General features: G+C 44.4%; 1 protein-coding gene across 13 annotated transcripts in view; it reads right to left on the bottom strand.

Annotated features, from left to right (window-relative positions):
- Positions 1-18,264, bottom strand: part of ZC3H7B (zinc finger CCCH-type containing 7B) — a 49,430-nt gene extending 31,166 nt beyond the window's left edge. For 5 of the 13 annotated variants that reach the window (XM_062013114.1, XM_062013126.1, XM_062013183.1 and 2 more), the window contains exons 1-8: positions 18,244-18,264; positions 11,390-11,450; positions 9,451-9,484; positions 8,881-9,078; positions 7,861-8,019; positions 4,061-4,141; positions 2,503-2,562; positions 1,053-1,095 (exon numbers count right to left, since the gene is read on the bottom strand). In XM_062013114.1, coding sequence (XP_061869098.1) covers positions 1,053-1,095; positions 2,503-2,562; positions 4,061-4,141; positions 7,861-8,019; positions 8,881-9,078; positions 9,451-9,484; positions 11,390-11,442 — 628 coding nt within the window. In that variant the 5' untranslated portion in view covers positions 11,443-11,450; positions 18,244-18,264. The other 8 variants (XM_062013120.1, XM_062013199.1, XM_062013140.1 and 5 more) reach the window with 7 other exon arrangements.
- Positions 18,265-18,523: the final 259 nt, after the last annotated feature.

Raw genomic sequence — 18,523 nt, 5'->3', positions numbered from 1 at the left:
CAAACCAACAACAAAACATCAATCTTACTGAAAAAGATTTGACTCTCAAACTCTCAAGTTACCCAGCACCCACAGCCTTCCTGGTGGCACGCTACTCCCAGGGCAATGGGATAACCTGTCATTTCAGTGCTTGTGCAAAGGCTTCCTAACAGTAAAGCTTTTCTTTGCTTGAACAGCAGCACAGGTGGCTTGCTGCTCTTAGACCAAATCCTAATTAGATAAAGAGCTTACTGGATGCAGACACTCTTTACTCTGCAGTAGCAGTCCAGTTCAATTTAGCACAGCAAGATAACGTGAAAGACTCTTCTTAATTCACAGAACTGGGTCTCATGATTGCATGTAGCATTCAGTTACTGAGCTGGCATTCAACAGCAAACTAACATGTTTCCAAAGCATCCTTATAATGAAATTAGTTTCCCTCTATAAAAAGAGCAATTGCTACTTGCAGTGGTAAACCTTCACATTTACCTTCACACACGCAGTTACCTTTCAAAGAAACAGAGATTAATGTGCTCGGAGGCACGAGTTCAATGCTCCAGTACACAACCAAAGGCAAAGCGTGTGACAACCCTTTCTACAGGGGCAGAGTTAAGGTCACTTGTTTCCCAGCATGAGAAGAGCAACCCTGCAGCCCTTCTTCTGTTCCTCTTGGGTCCTCAACCCTGAACACAGCTCTCCCTGTGTCCTTCCCTGCTTCCTTTGTTTTCACTTCCTCCACCTCAAAGTCTTGGAGGACCATTTGCACTCAGAGCACAAACAGTCACTTACAACCTTAACTTCACTTTATCTGGACTCTTTTGGCTGGGAGCAGTCTCAGAAGGTTTGCCAAGCCCAGCTTTAAGAAAGCACAACTGGAGAGAGCTGGGCTGGACAAAAAGCTTTTCTGCAGGACAAAAAAAATCCTGCTTCCCATTACCTTTTCCTCTTCCTGGTTACCAAAGTCAGGAGTATGTGGAAGAGACACAAATGAAGTCGTTGAATCTCTCAGGCCAGTTAGCCTGGTCAGATACCTCACCAAAGCCACCAAAATCAGAGAAGAGGGATGTCTTTACCTGTTTCAATGTCATCTATTGAACCCAGTCCATTGGAAGTGGTCTGCAAAGAGGGTATAGGAAAGGGGAGAGAAAAATATCACCAGAAATTAATCTCTAAAAAGATATTCACACTTCTCATATGAGACTTTTTACAACTCCTAAAATGCATCTGTCCCTGTCTTTTCTTTCAGTGCAAGAGCAGCAACATCAGCAACCTTTAAGAGGCTCTTAATCCAAACAGCCTATCCATTGTTACCTCCAGCAGAGGACAAACCCTGTTGTTGCAAAGGAATACCAATCCTGAACAATATCCAACCATGTGAGCAAATCTGTACATAGAATAGGGTTTTTCATGTGTGGACGAGAACACCGTGTCCCAAGTCCCAGGACACATCAATTGGTCAGCCTCATGCAGTGTGAGATCTGATTAGCCTGATCTTACACAACGCGCCTGTTCTTAGTTCATATATTTTGCAATCTAACAGCCACAAACCTTTGCAGCAAACTCAAAACAGGAAAAGGTTCCCATCAAAACAACCACTGACTTGGAGCCCCAGGCAAGGAATAAAAGGAGCCCGTATTTTACAGAAACATAGAGGTAAATACATGTGCCTTCAGGTTAAACTGAAAAGGCACAAGTAAAGCATCACTCTTGAGATACTGCATCTATTGCAATAGCTTTTGCAACTTCTAGTTTGTGCACTATTTTCTTTTCTTGCAAAAGTAAAGATTCTCCAGTGAAAAAAAACAGATGCACTATTAAAGAAAGCTGCCTGGCTTTCCTAGAAGATGTGAAGGGAAGTCACTGAGCAGTGGGAGGTAAACTCATTCTTTAGTATCCCACCTAGTTGTACCAAACAAAAAATCTGACAGTTTTATAGTTTGTTTGCTTTAAGGAATGGTGTGAAGTACTAAATAGCCTGTAAAACAGCAAGTGTTTGGGTTGTTGTTTTTTTTTTTACAGTGGTGGAACTAGAAAAACAATCTAACTAGAAAAGCAAATCTCTTATATTTTAGCTTAATATTTTACAGTGCCCTGCCCAAGCTGGATCTCCCAGGTGTGAAGACAATACAAAGAATACATTAACTGTGTATGCACTTTGCTCAGTATATTGTCTGACTTAATCTTCTGTGTTTCTTTGTCAGTTGCACTTTTTGATTTTCAGTTAACATTGCACTAATAATGTAAAAACCTGAAAACTAAAACTTGTTTAAAATGCAAGAGAAAGCAAACATTCACAATAGCCAAGAAAAAAGCAACCATCTTCTGTGATCTGTTTACTGATGTTAAAAATACTGTCACTAGAAATATTTTCAAAGAAACTCATTTCCTTGGCAATATTCCTTAACAGTGGAAAACACTAATTAATACATTTAAATCCTAAAAGACAGACATAAGTTTGCATGTAAATTAAACTGTGAAGCATTCTAATAGCACCACCCACTAACAGTACCAACCACACTCTACCTGGTTTGACAAACTGACCGATGTGCCGTTACTGAGTAGCGAGAAGGTTTCCAATTCCTGCTGCAAGGAAGAGAGAGCCCTTAGAACAGAGACAGTCCACAAATGCTCCTAAACTAGGTAAAGCTGGGTTACATACACACACAGTTTCCTCCCAGGCACTGCCCACAAATAGCAGCCACCCCAAAACCACTGTGACACAAGGGTATCGTTTTATGACTGCTGAAAGGACTGTGTATTTGTTCTGGAAACTTCACTGCAAAAAAAACACCCCACCAACATCCAACACACAATCAGGATGCAAAAAAACTTCCCCGGGGAATGGAAGGTTTTGTCTTTTCATTAAGAAATTCCTTCTTTGGGAAGGCATTACAGCACTGGAACGAAAGCTGGGAGTCAGCACAAGAGACAGCAAGGTGTTATCAAAATACCAATCTCTACATTTCAAACAATAAAAAGCATTTTGAAACTTCTCTAAAGCGCAGGTGGTTTAAACCCATCACTGAGTAACAGGACAGCACCAAAAAGGTGGCAAGGCCAGAACAGTGAGCAGCTACAAAAAGCATTTCTGCATAAAACTTCCTCTTCTTTAAGATGGAATAATTTCACAATATTCAGAGCTACATCAAAGGGGTTTTTACATTTCACATTAGGTTAATTGTCAGGTTGAGGTTGTTTAGGAAGAGGAATAAGCCGATTTGCCTCAAAAGCTCTCTGCAGAGGGGATACTCACCAATCACTTCACCACATACGGCAAAGGTGCCCCTCTGGAGACAGGACATGGTGTCTGTTTAACACACCACTGCCAGGCCGAGGCTGTGAAAGCCTCGACTACTACCTAATGTTCCCTATGGAAAATGCACCCTGGGACTTTCAGGGAGCAGGGCAGCATTCTCCAGGAGTGTCAGCAGTGGCCTAACGCCCTCTAGCTCCATCCCAGGGTACACCTTTAAACACCAACAGCGCTCCAGTTACCTCAGCACTTTCTTGTAGAGCCACGTTAGGGATACAGCCATGGGCAGCAATTAACTGGGCCTATGACTTGCCTTTTGCTGTCCTTGCTGTTCCTCTCCTTGAGTGCAGGCCTTTCCCCCACCACAAGGAAGGTGTAGGCCTAGGTGTGGGGCAGGAACCCTTCATGACACATCACACTACAAAACCAGCCATGCCTTCAACACACTGGAGGATCCCACCCTTCTAATCCCATAACAGGGAAAGGAGTGTAATGCAAAACCTCCTTTGGGATCAGGCCACATGTGTCTCTCCTCAAGAAAACCTACAGGCTCCCCATGCATTGGAAGTCTCTCCTGCAGCACCAGCCCACCTCTGCCTGGCTTAGCTGGGGACTCTCAGGCAGGACATACTGGCAGTAGACACAGCAGCAATGGGGTTAGAAATGCATCAAGGCAAAGCGACTCAGAGGGTCAGGACAAGGAGGGCAGAGAGCAGACCACCACAGGGACTGCATGGGTGTCTAAAACTGCAGAGCAGCACGTCCCACTTTTGCAAAAGTACACCTGAAAGTGGCAAAGGATAGACTCTAAGAAAAAAAAAGTCATACCTGAGGTCTTTTGTATGCTTTTCGAACCCTCAGTCCCAGCTTCTGGGCAAGCTCCTGACCCAGTTGTGTTACGCTTTCATCCTGAGGACAAAACCATTGGCAGCACACTTTCAGTTTTGCCTTTGTGGCACACACAATGAAATAAGCAGGAGTGCAGTTACCTACCATGGGCTATGCCCAGAAGCCTCACCAGTAGACCAGAGCAGGTGGACAATTGACAGAGCAGCCCTAGGAGAGTCCATGCTGACCTGAGGGCTCTTGTCATTTACTCATGCTAAGCTTGCACTAGGATCTCTCTACACTCTTTTGATGCTGTGGAAAATCACAATCAAAAGTCTGCTTCCAAGAAAGCACCCACTCTCCCAAAGCATTGTTCATGAGTCCTACTGGCAAGAAGGCTGGAGGGGCTGTCAAGGCTGGCTGCCGGGGAGCAATACAGCTTCCACAAGGTCCCCATGCCTGGGAAGGAGCCTACATGCCTTCCCTCTCTGTCAGTCACAAAGTTAATAACCAGTTTTTACACACAGACTGCATTCACTAGCCTGTTTTACTTGCTTGCTTGTTTTTAAAGCTGAAATCGGGTCTCAGTCTTCAACTTCCTAGCTACAAGACATTTTCACCATCTCCGGCTCCAGTTATACTGCTTCAGCTTAGTCAAGCAGATCCTTCTGCTTTCCTCACTGCATGGCATTTAACCATCCTCCCTGCTCACTGCCCGTGCCCACTCACACACCACTGTGGGCTTCAGGCAAAGTTCTGTACCACAGTCCACTCCCCTGCTCTTCAGTTCTGCCTGGACTAACAACTCTTATCACCAGCAACTCTTTCCTCTGCTTTCCTCTCTCTCCCTTTGCAAAAATGTTGTGGTATTTTAACTCTTTCTTCAAAGAAGAAGAAGAAAAAAAGTCTGCCCAACCTATTGTGATATCCTTCCTTAATATCCCAACATCTCCCTCATCTCTAAACTTGAAGCTTGTTGTCTTCTCTCTACTTGATAAGCTGGTCTTTCTAACCTCCTCTCCCTGCAGGTGCAGCCTTTCCCTTTCAACTTTTCACTGTCCTCTGGTTCTTCCAGAGCTCACAGTATCAGTAACTTTTCCCTTCAATTTGGAGTGACCGTTTTTGGCTGTACTTGCTCCTCCACATGCCAAGCACTGGTCTTGTCATCTCCTTCTCTGAACTCAGTAAAGATGGTTTCTTTTCTCTCTCCATCTAATGCCCCTTCAGGATGTACCATCTTTCCTGGAACCATCCTCACACCACCCAGAGACATCTTCTTGGTCAAATCTTATGGTCACTTCTCCTTCCTCACTCTTTTCCACCTCTCATATCTTTTTAACATCAATCACACTTTCTTTGTTCTGTTTGCCTCTGGTAATTCTGCCTTCCCAAACATTCTCTCAAGTGTCTTCTGAAGTCTGTCATTCTCTTGCTCCCTGTGGAAAACTCACCCAAAAGACCTCTGACATAATTTCCTTTAACTGACCTCATACCTACTGGGTTTACCCTATCCAAACCCATATGCCAACATAAGTCTGAGATGTATTCTCAGATTATGGGACAAGATCAAGAATATATTTCTCTCTAGACTGCCTTCACTTCCCTTCCCAACAAGACATTGTTAATGATTGCCCTTTTCGTCAGCAGGCCTGACGTTTAGGGGTGGGAAGTTATTTGCTCTTTGCCACCCCCAAGATCTTCTTTTAGCTTTCCCTTCCATCAGCCAAATGCCACCCACAGGCATTTACTACTTCCCACCTAAATGAGGGGATGCTTAACAAAGGGCATGCGATATGCTCTCTTCCAACACCCCAAAAACCCACACCAAAAAAAAAGCAACACCACAGATAAGTGTTGACTTCACCACGCTGGGAAACTGCAAACTAGCAGCACTGAGTATCTGCACCCAAAACCAGGTTAACTCTGCTAGACAGTGAGTCAACTGAGTGGCAGATCCTTCATCACTGCAAGTTTTAATACATGCTCTGCTTTGACTGCCACAAAGTTCTCAGCTGTTACAGCAATGCAAGTTGGAAGTACTTGTGTGCTCCAGAGGTGTAATGGAAACAAGAGGGAGATGATGGAGAGCGTGACCTGCCTTTGATGCAGAGAAGGCTTATGATTTCTGTTAATCAGGTAATAAGGCAACAGGGTATGTTAACTTACAAGACTGACTTGTTTAGATTTGAGAATGCAGCTCACTTGATTCAGAATTTATAAGGCTGAACTTTCCTGCCACAGAGAAGTTTGACATAATGTTTGTAGACCGTAATGACTGCAATGATAATAACGGGAGAAGTGTAAACGTAAGTACATGGTTAAAAAATAAACTCAACCAAGTGGCTCAACTGCAGTGTGAAATGCAGCCAGACAGGGCTCTACGTGAACACATGTATTAGATGGTTTTGTTTATGAAATGGTTTGTTTAAAAACCAATTAATTAGAACTCTCCTAATGTGATACCTTTAATATGTTTTGGCAATCCTGCTCCACCAAGACAAAGAAAAATGGAACTTACAAGCTACGTAAAAAGAATAACTAACTGCTAACAAGGCTTTCGAAGATTCCTTCTGTGACACTAATAATAAAGGGAAGTTAACTTCTCCTAATGAAGTAGATGCATTTTTCTTGTAGTAGCATCACTGTGATGGATCAGAACCAAATTTAGCAAACATAATCAGTGCTTGCTAGAATCCATCTAATCAGAGTCTGGTTTCCTGTTCAGTATTTGGCCTATAATGACACTCAACAAAAGCACTGTCAGGAAAATATCTAGGGCCTGGTGTATGCAGATAGCTCCCTCTGAATGCAAAAATTTACACACCTGTGAACATAAAAATAACTATGAAACATGATGTCATAGATGACATAAAGATGATCAGGGGACTGGAACATCTTTCATATGAGAAAAGCTGTGGGAACTGGGGCTGTTTAGTCTGGAGAAGAGGAGACTGAGGGGGGATCTTATTAACATTTACAAATATCTAAATGGTGGGTGCCAGGTGGTTGGGACATCCCTTTTTTTCTATTGTAGCTAGCAACAGGACAAGGGGTAATGGGATGAAGCTGAAACACAAGAAAATCCATTTAAACATAAGGAAAAACTATTTTACTGGGAGGGTCAGAGCCCTGGCACGGGCTGCCCAGGAAGGACATGGAGTCTCCTTCCTTGGAGGTCTTCAAGACCCACCTGGATATGTTCCTCTGTGACCTGATCTAGGTGAACCTGCTTCTGCAGGGGGGTTGGACTGGATGATCTCTAAAGGTCCCTTCCAAACCCTATCATTCTATGATTCTATGATTCTATGTCAAAGACATCTTTGCATGTCCCTCAAGAAATAAAAAGCTTTATCAGTTTGTCTTACCAATCAGTAAGTAAAATGTCAAACATTTTTATCTAAAACAGGAAAAGCAGATATGTTTTCCTTCCAGCGCTCCAGTTCCCATTTGTCCCATGCTCCTAGTCACTCCCACTAGACATATCAAACCAGCTAATTAAAATAATTTCATGGCCTTGGCACATTATGTTAGGGTAGGGTTTTGCTATTCACAAGTAGGCCACCAAACCTGCCATCACCAACCAATGTCTCTGGCTGGCACTATCTGCAGAGGGTGACTTGGACCGAAGAAACACAAGAGGCCACACATCTTTGAGCCAGAAAAATTCCTGTGGGTATGTGTGCTCCCAGGAACAGCCAAGTTTACTCTTCTACTACCCTCTGGCCTCACACTAAGTATGTTATGGAGGAGCAAGCTGGTGAGACCCAGAAATCAAGACGAATTGTAGGTCAAAAGCTTACATGTGGGAGGGAGAGCAAGCACCGGCTATTGCACTCATATGCTTCTTTGTGTCTTCCGAGTTCATTTAAGGAGCGGGCTTTCCGGAAGAGCGCTCGGATGTTCTCCTTGTCAAGACTTAAAGCCTTCTCGCTGTCTTCCAGTGCTTTCTCATACAACCCCTGCATGGAAAGACACCATCTCCAGTCAGCTGAGAAGATTAACCCCTCCTTCTGTGTGAATGCCAACGTTTTCTCTCTCAGCAGAAAACAGGAATGTAAAACACATTTATTACCTCACACACAGACCAGTGTACAAACACGCAAAACTACAGTAACGGAACATTTTGTTAAGCCTTGCAAAACTCAAAACAATTCAAAGTCAGTAAATGCCAGAATTAAGGCTGCTTGAGCAACCTTGTCTACCCCTCAACCTTGGGCACATTACAGTTGACAATCATGTAATTATGTGACTGCTTGATGATCTTTTTCATGGGACTCGGTCTCATTAAGAACAGGATGGACCTGCTCTGGAGTTGTGCCATAAAGGAAAGCTGTCAGATTCCTTTGTAAAATGGAAGCACACAGCCTTTTGGAGCCTAAGCATTTCAGAATCCTTTTCTATGTGTGTGCAGAAAGCTGCATCAAGACCCAAAGCTTCCTCACTGTCTTCCAGTACCTCACTTCAGGAGGCAGGAGCCTCCAGAGCAATAGCATTCCAGAGAAATATTCAGTCAGTACTAGAGGGCATTGGGTCTTTCAGATCTCCAGACTGTACTAATTCCACACCAACATGGACCGGAACTGCATTCTCAGTACTTTAGGCCTGGCCCTCTCTCCTTCACATCTTTCCTCTGGTTTCACAAGACACAGTGCAATGGTGGGGAGATATCAGGCATTTCTGTGTGTTATCGCCTCCTCCAGTGTTGGAGGAGGGAGCAGACAAAATCAATTGCAATCCCTCTTGGTATCTTTCCCAATTGCATGGCACTGCAACCGTGATGTCCTCTCTGGCTCCTGAGGATGTCTTGGGAAGGCACTCACCATGGCAAAGTAGCAGGCAGCTCGGTTGACATGTAGCTTGCACAGGAGCTCCTTTGGGATGGTCACCTCATCGGAGGCTGCGTAATCTGCCACGTTCAGTCCTTCTACATACTGCACCAGCGAAAGCTTGAAATCCTTCTCTCGAAACAAATCATTGCCCTCTGCAAACAGGTTTCTCACCAGCTTCTGCAAAAAGGCCTGGGCAGCAGAGAGAGTAAAATAGACTGAAGTAGCTATTCAGAGACAGGAGATGTTTCCCAGTTTCCCGTTCCTTTCATACATTTCAGCAAGCTTCCTGACCACTGAGATTCTCCTGCCTCCTCACCTTCCTGTAAAACATCAGTCTTTTGGTAGAGGAGAATAATTCAGTTAAATCTCCTTCCTTCTTGAACACTCAAAAGCATTCTCCTTTTCCTGAAAGTTGCCACAACCTTACAGCTTTAAGTCATAGACAAATTGTGACAGAACATCCCACAATCTCCAGTTTCGGTATATAAACTAATGGCTGTGCAATAGAAAAAAATCTTGCTAAATAGAGTTCCCAGTTTCAGAAACCAAATTCTTCATTACCTCATAATCTTCTTGGCTTAGGGGTAATGTGGACCTGAAAAAAAAAAAAGGAAGAGAAAATTCTCATGAAACAGGCATCCATACAAACACAGGCTTTTGTCTGATGAAGATGCCATCCTTGTGCTCCTGTGTTGATGATCTCAGTGAGCTGCTGAACAATTTATCACTTTAAAGGCAGCTGGGACAATGAGAACACAATTAAGGAGCACTGTGCTCACTGAGGGTCCCAGTGATGTCAAGAGACAGTCAGGTCCCAAAGAGATTTGAGACTAGAGGAATCTTATTCTCAGCTATTTTCTGCACACATATAATCTTCTGTAATGTGCTTTCAGACTGCCAACTAAAAAAATAACATATTTAAGGGAGTCCCATGAGAGATTGTCATGGAGAATGCAACATATTTTAAGAGCATTTGGATCTAATGAGAAGCACCAGACTGGCATTCCAAGACCTCCTCCAGTCCTCTGTGCAACCAAACACATGCACTAATAAATGTAATCACTTTCCTCTGCGCTAACTTAGCCACGTGCCTTTAGGCCTACACCACAAAAGATAAGAAGAAGAAAATGCAGGTTCAGGAGGCCATTTGACTCCAGCTGTCTCAGCCAAGGCTGCCAGGCTATGCCACAAAACTGGCAGTGCTTGCTTAGATAACACCTACCCCACAACACTAAGACTTAGTTTAAAGGTTCCATCCTTCAAATCAAACCGCTCAGGTCATCCAGGTATAGTCCATGTGTATTCATCTCTCCTCTTCAATGAGAAAACAACATGGTCTATAGAAATTCTTAGTGCTTTTCATGGCTTTCTTCACCTTTGAAATACAACATCATATGCAGCATCTTACTGGTCAGAGAATGAACTTTTTTTTGGATTTCACTTAATGTAATCATCATCTGCTTCTTAGAATTAACTACAGGAAATGCCTTGACTCTGTAAGAATCATTCACACTGCTAATGACATTGGACTAAGCCCTCTTTCACATCGAAAACAAGCCAACAGATGATACTGTCCTGGGTTTGGAGTTTAAGGTATGCTCCAGAAGCACAAACAACACTCCTTATTTCTAAGTTATTTTCTCTCCGATAAATAAACCTCACAATTGTTTCTCTGAAACTGGGTTATCAACCCCATTTAGTCTCAGTCTGTGGTAACAGTATCATTGCCATGCCACAGGATTTTAATATGTAACATGGAAGATTTGGCTTTTTTTCCCCTATTGTAGATGCAGAGATTTCAGCCCGATAAATGCAGGACTCAAAGTAGACCTTAAAAAAAAACACAATATAATCTGATTATAATCTTGCTGCTTCCTTACTCACCATGGAACCTGGACCTGACTCTCAGGCTAAACCAAGCACTGGAGGGGAAAATCTGGTACTTCATTTTATAAGGAAGCACTTGGGACTTGTAGCTACCGTATGAGCAACCACCCCAAGCTCTAGAAGGCTACATGACATTGACAAAAGAGTGACCTAAGACACATATCAGGTTGGCAACAGGTTGTCTGTTTCTGCTGTAAGCACTATACGGGGCACCTGGCAAGTCATTTACCCTGCTTTCCTCACATACAGAATAGAAACACTGTCTCCCTTCCTAAGAAAATTAGGGTAACCTTGTTGTGAAAGCACTTGGAGATCTTCATTCTGTAGAAAGTCCAAGTACTATTTGTATTATGCTGACTACAAAGATCATCCTGAAACTGCAGTGGAGGGCAAAATCCAAGGATATGAAAATTATAAAATCTCAAGTTTAGGGAGATAGTAGGACAAGAAGCAACCTGAAGAACAAGAATCACAGTGAAAATTCTCAGGATCAATATATGTTTCACCCACAGCAGCGTCGAAGTGGTGACTAGTAAGAACTCAGTTCCTGCAATCCTTGATGTGAAGACAACCGCCTCCAAAGCCATGGTAAACAATGAGATTTTCCACTTACTGAATGAACTGAAGTCCTTTCTCTATTTCTTGTTTTCTCTTCTGTCTCTCCATTATAGTTGCTGCAGAGGAAGACGAAAGAAAAACAACAGAACATGAGTCATTATAGGTCTCGCTGGCAATTAAGCAGCACAGTATTTTGTGTGTGTGCTTGAATTTACTACTAACAAAATGTTCCAGACCAGATGCCCCTGAACACCAAAGTCGAGGATTTATCCACACTGCAGATACAGAACAGCAGGCATCTCACTACCAAGTATCTGTTTTTTTCTCACATGCCACCGCCAGGATACATGGGCAAAGAGGAATTACTTCAATTTGAGGCCTCTACTTGGGCTGCCAGCAAATAAAGCATTGGGAACCAACAGTTATAATGACTGCCTTCTAGGAAAGGAAAAAAATCCAAACTAGAAACATTTCCCCCGCACCAGCAGTCATTTCAGGAATTTGTGCTGGGCCTCTCTCATGATAACCAATTCTCACTGTTTACCTGGGCTGGATTTAAACTGATTTACCACATGACATATGAAACAAGTAACCTACGTAAGGTTTATGGAAGCACACCACAAAGAGAAGTGCAAAGGAAGAAGTGCTGCTCCTGCCTGCTAATTTTCAGCACAAAATTCCCATTGCATGGATTCATCGCTGTCTGTGGACCACAGACTTGAGGATGATCCTCTGGAGAGGGAACAGGGCTCCACTCTGAAATGGTTTAAATTGGGGTGGAGCGTGCCTGAGGAAGGCTCAAGAGAGTTAGCCCCACAGGGACACAAATGGACAGAGTAGCTTGTCTGGGTTTGACCAAATCCAGTCTGTGTCTCTGTGAGCACAGACAAATAAGCAGTGTGGTGGAGCCATTCTGAAGTAATGTTCCTTTTCTCAACTAAAATGCGCTTGAATCACACCACATGAGCTTCATCCCTTGCAGTATGGATGCAAATCTTGGAATAGTTCCTCCTCTCTGACCCCTCCCCAAGGTGTACAGGTCTGCAAACAATGCTTGGCATTTGAGGAATGGTAACTTAGGGGACAAAGGCAGCAAGCACAGAAGCACTGAGATGACATGGAGCTGAAGACACTGTGTCCTCGCAGCCTGGGATCACCTCAGTAAAACAAAACAAAACATTAACACCATCCCTATCATTCTTAGGTATTTTACAGTATCTATGGCACACAGGGTAGAGGGACCTTTAAGGTAGGTGAAAATCAATCCTGACAACTCAGCAAGCTCTTATTGATTGTGCTCTTCATCATGCAAAATGTAGAAGAATTTATACTTGCCCTTTACCAAGGAGGAGAGTAGACGGAAGGGGAAAGGCAGGAGAAAGACTAGAAAAGAAGTGGTAGCAGAAGGAAGCGAGGGCTTGAAAGTGACAATGTTTGTAAGTCATCAGACATTAAATCTGAGAGCAATCTGGTCAGAGCAGCAGGTAAAAGATTTGCACCTTCATTTGGAATGGGATGGGCAGCGCAGCAAGAATGGTAAAGCCAACAGACATGGCGAGTAACGACCAGCATCTCTATAAAGGCTTCTAACAGAAGCGATGGAGAAGAGCAAGTAGACTTCAGTACAACACCAACAGAAGGCCTGGAATGATTTATAAATAGCCTGGATAATGAGCAATCAGGAAGAAAGAAGGAGACTGTGAGGTTAATATGATCACTAACACTACAGGCAGACCTGCTTGAGGGGCTGAAAAAGAGACAGAGGCAATTAATTTGGTATTTATCCTTGCATGAAATTCCGTGAAGTCGGGATAAGTAAGAGAGAACAGACAAGGTGAAGAGAGAAGCAGTAGGAACCATTTCCATATAGACAGTGGTGCAAGCTGTGAAAGAGGACAGACCAACCCCAGAACAGTACAGGAAAAACTGTAAAGGCCACCAGAGACAAGAGAGAGGAAAGAGTCACCACAGGAAATGATAACAGACAAATTGGGGTAGAAAGAGGATTACAAGGTCAAGGGGACCCTCACAGAGGCTGATGGAGGAAAAGACTGGGAGGAAAGAGGAATTTCTAGCTGTCTGGGCCCTGAGTGCACTAACAGGGCTTAAATGCCCCAAACGGCGTTATCGTAGACCTCCTCCTACATGTCCTCTGCCCATGGTCTAGGAGTTTCATTTAAGCTCAAGTCCAGACATGCTGCTTCATCTGAGCTGCACTGTAGGTATACAAGTCCTCAGTTCTATCTCCTGGACAAACCTTGGACCTACACTGTAGGCAGCTTGTCTCCAGTCCTGCCTCTGGCACCCTCTCCTACCATTGGACTCGCTGGATGGACCTCAGACCTCATCATCTTTGGGACTGTTGATGGAGCCCTGCCACCAACATCTTGCTCTTTCTACGCTGTTCAGATATAGTGGGACTGCACCCTAGTTAGGGAGGGCACTGCTGGTAGCTGTCATCACTTTCAGCTCCTAGCTTGTCCTCTCTGGAGGAGCAACCCTGCTCTTGCCACTCCCTGACCTGAGCCACACTGGAGGGAACAAAAGTCAGGGCAGTGAAGCAGCAGTTCAGGGATCTGATGAGAAGGGAGATAATTGGTGACTATAGGCAGAATAGTTGAACACTGGCTGGTCAATGGCTGCACTCCAAAAATGTTGTGGGACACCTTCACAATTGTATATATTCACAAAACAGATCATCACCTTGAAAAGCTTCTGATACTCACAGCCTACTTCAATCTCAAGTTCTGAGCTCAGTTGTCAGAATAGTACTGCAAGGAGCAAAGAAGAGATCAGTACCTGTTCACATGGCTACCCTGACCTCACCACTAAAACATCCTACACAGCAGGATGTGGGTATGTGTTACAATGAGAACTGGTTACTGTTGCATGCCCACAGAGAAGGGCATTCAACATTACTGCAGAAAAGCCAGAGTGGAGCCAAAAGACTACAGGGAAAGGCTCCAGAATGTCTGCTTCCTAGAGCTACCCAAGGCTTCAAGCATCCAGGAGCTCCCCTCCTGGATTTTTTCCTCTTCACCACCATTGCCACCATATCCAACACGTGCATCTCCATCCTTGCTTCATACAGACGGCTGACCAACCTACTGCACCTCTGCAAGTCCCACAACACCAAACCACACTTTTGACCTTTGCTACAAAACTTTCATTAACAAAAAACCACTTTGTGCCCTACATGCCATTTACTCACTGCGGTCCTACCCTCATCTTGCCCAGTGAACATTCACCAACCCAAGCCCCTGCATTGCCTTCTCTAGACATAAACCACAGGCTTGATCTTCCCTCCAGACTGTTGCTCTCTGATGCTGCCTCACATTCTTCCCTGGCAAGTGGGTGACCAGCTTCCTCTGCTAAAGCTCTGTCACGCCTGCAGGCTTATGTCACGACTTTATACGTAAAACTCATCTCCTCAGGGCAACACCCTCAAAATGCACACCACATGCTGCTGCTCTAACAACTTATTTCACATCTTTCAGAAACAACCACCTTTCCCTTTTAATCTGACCCCACACCAGCACCCTTCTCCATACACGGGCAGACCTCTCCTCTGTCCTGCCTGCCCCACCACTGCTGCAAGCTATTCAGACTTGTACTTTTGCTTCTCACACCTCCTCCCTGCTACCTTCCTGACAAACTCAGTCACTTCTGTCTCCTCTCATTATTTCAGTCCCTTTGCCATGTCTCATTCGACCCTTGGACCAAACCACATATTACACCAGCAAACCCAATACACAGTAAGCCACCATACATGGAACACCACACCACAGCTGATGCATAATTAATTTTAAGCGCAGAGCCTGTTCGGCTTTTGTTTTCTCAGTCTTTTAAATATTTTTAGAAACACAGTGGAAAACATTTCATGAAGCAGTGTGCCTAAGCATCCTTCTACCACATCCCCCCAGATCTGTCTGTCCAGACTTGTCTGCTCAAATCACCAGCAGAATTCGAATCCAGTGTATTTATATCCCCACTACAAAGCTCTTATCCTTTCAATCCAGAGATGTTTATCCTCTCTAGTCCAGCATCTAGAGAGGACTTTATTCATAGTTTGTCAATGAATTACAAACTATTTGCCAGACAGAAATAAAATGCTGCAGGCAGGCAAAATAGTTTTCTTGCCCTCAGAAGGAAGCATGAGCCAATAAACAGGGTGACTGAATCACAAACTGGGTAGATACACTCTATGAGGCACCATGAGATGAACAGAAATACTTGAATTTACTTTATCGAGGACCCAGGTGTTATTCCTAACCCTGCCAGAGCTGAATCTGGACAAAGTTTTTCATAATAAATTTCTGGGATGGCGATGAGTTCACACTTGACCAGCTTCTAGGCTTTGACTGTAACATTTCAGCCAGTGCACCAAGATGCAAGTGGCAGGTTGCAAAGCTAAGACATGAGTTGAGCCCCAGACTGTGTGCACTCTCCTCCAGGCAAAAGACTCTGGGATGCGCTAGTCTGCAACATGGAGTCTTTCACTGGCTGCGGTTTGGCCACTTCAGTGGTGCAGTAGAACGGGTAACTGGACTCACATCAAGCAGAGGACAAGCCATGTAGCCCACTATGACCATGGGTTGTTTTCTGCCATGCCCCACTCACTGGGTTTGAACACTCCTCATAGTCGAAGCCTCTGGAGAGTCCTCACCACTGTGATGTGCCCACTGGGTCTGACAACCTTGTCCCTCTGTGCACTGGCCACCCCAAGGTACTTCTGTGGCTCCCCTCCCACACGCCAGCACCCCACTAGTTCCACTGCTGGCCTGCAGCACCATTGCAGCAGCTGTCACTGGGGTGCCACTGGCTTCACTGGGAGATACCTCCAGTGAATGCAGGGAGTTGTCACCCCCTCACCCCTTGCTCAATAAAAGCAGTGAACCATAAGTTTCTCTGTGAGGGGAGTGGAGGGGTCAGGGTCCACATCACTCCATTGTCTGCTCCCTCCGCCTTGTGCTACACACATAACACCCCGTGTACCGCAGACTACCCCATGTGTAACACCTCCATGTACTGCAGGCCCTCCTTCCTGCTGCCCAAGGGGCACCGCAGTGCAGCCAAGGAGTGAGGAGGGGGTGGTGGGGTGAGGTTGCCTGTTCCTCGGCCACTTGCTCTTGGTTTCCTGTTTACCCAGCTCGCCCTGCCTCATTTTAAAAATTAAATCCCAGGGCTGGTTCCCACATGGGTGTAAGCAAAAGCCTTCGCTCACTTCCTTCCCCCACCCCCAGCACTAGGCCGCCGATCCCCGGGCTTGCCTAGTGGCCGCCGCGGACAAATACACCACCTCGGCCGGCCGGGACGGAGGGGGACCGCCGGCGCCTCTCGTACAGCCGGGCTCAGCCAGGAGCCGGAACCTCGGCATCCTCACCACGCCGGTCCTGATGGCAGGGGTCTCCCACTAAATGAAAAACCTAAGCGTCCTCAGAAAAAGAAAACAAACCAAAACATACTATTCCTCCTTCCCCACCCCCCATCCGTTTAAATAAAAATCGCACATCTCCAGGAGTCCGTGAGGTAGCTTTAAGATTTTAAAAAAACAAAAGAGAAGAAAAGATAACCTCCCCTGCCACCCGGAAATTGTCTAAAACGTTAAAGCATTTGAAAAAATATTTTTTTTTTAAAAATCACACGACCTTCTTATTTGATAAACTTTACATGCTTCTACGAAGGTGCATCTGAAAAGCAGCTTCTCTGCTGCTTCATGGGGTTTATACCAAACAAGAGGGGGGAAACTGCAGCCTAAAAACCGACCTGAACACAGGTCTCAAATATGTAAACCGCAAACAGGCACAAACGCGATTAATACTAAGTTTTTCATATAAACCCAGGGGCTTTTCCCCTAGCTAACTACTTTTAGACTACTACCACATTTTTTTCCGGGGGGTGGGATTAGGATCTCTGACAATTATTTTTTTTGCAAACCCCACATTTTTGGCGGAAGAGGGGGTTAGCTTCAAAATCTAATCCGTATTATTTTTCACTCTTTTTTAAAAAAATTGCAATTACACAACGTTTCATCCATGCAGTTACTATCTGAAACCTTTACTTTCTAAGGAAGCAATATCCAGACCTTGTTTCTTAAGTCCATCCTTTTCTACATACACAATCACACACACACACACACACACACACACACACACGCAAACACACGGAGGATTCGTTTAAGACAAAAATAATCCCCCCCAAAATAATAATAAAGGACTCACCTCTCCTCGGGTTTTCCCCCCCACACTACGTATAAACTTTCCTTGATAAATGGTATTGTATTACTAGAGATATTATTAATGTATTATTACTAGAAGTAATAATAATAGTAAGTGCTATTTAATTATAGAAGGCAGCATTCTGCTTCTGGATCGGCTGCCCCTGCAGCTCCCTCCATGTGCCTCCTGATCTCTTTACTTTCATTTCCAGGTCTCGCTCGCTCGCTCGCTCGCTCTCAGCCGCACCAGCAAGAGAAAATGCCTCCCTGCATATCCTCTGGGCCCTAGAGGCTACCGCTTTCCACTACAAAAATTCACAGATCTTTTTCCCTTGTGGCTGGTTTTCAGATTCTTTAAGGTGAAATAGGCTTTAAAAAAACCCAAGGAAAAAAAGCGCTTAGGCAGTCGTGGCTCCGTTCTTATTTTAATGCAACATTTCTCTTCTTTTTGGTTGTCTTTGCTTTGGTTTATAAAATATACTCCGTAAGAAAGGAAAGCTGCCTCTGCAGAGTGATTGCATGCCTGTGAAGCGTGGCAATGAGCTGAATTACGAGACACCTCCCTCCCCCCGTGGGATTATTACCTACGTGAAGCGGCGACCCTTTTGCCCACCCATATATGTTTGCTGGAAGGGGGCCAGAGCCATTGCTTACAGCAGAGCGATTATCTGTTCCAGACAGATCTTACTTACTCCACCCTGCGCTGCTGAGGGCCTTCCTTGTAAATAACATCTCCTGAAAAAAACAAATCTTTGGGTGGAAAGGAATATGCAGTGTGTAGATATATAAATATCACATGATTGTTATATTAGATGCAATTGGGTATTATACAAGTGCATTAATTTTTATTTATACACACATGTATGTGTATCTACATATTGATATCTATACATAGGAGTTTAGGCACATTTTTGGAACTATATTTTTGGCTTGTTCTCATCTCAGATCCCTCCATATTTCCAGAAAGTGGAC

Source organism: Colius striatus, chromosome 1 (genome assembly GCF_028858725.1).
Source record: "Colius striatus isolate bColStr4 chromosome 1, bColStr4.1.hap1, whole genome shotgun sequence".
NCBI lineage: Eukaryota > Metazoa > Chordata > Aves > Coliiformes > Coliidae > Colius > Colius striatus.
This window is presented reverse-complemented; position numbering and strand designations above follow the sequence as displayed.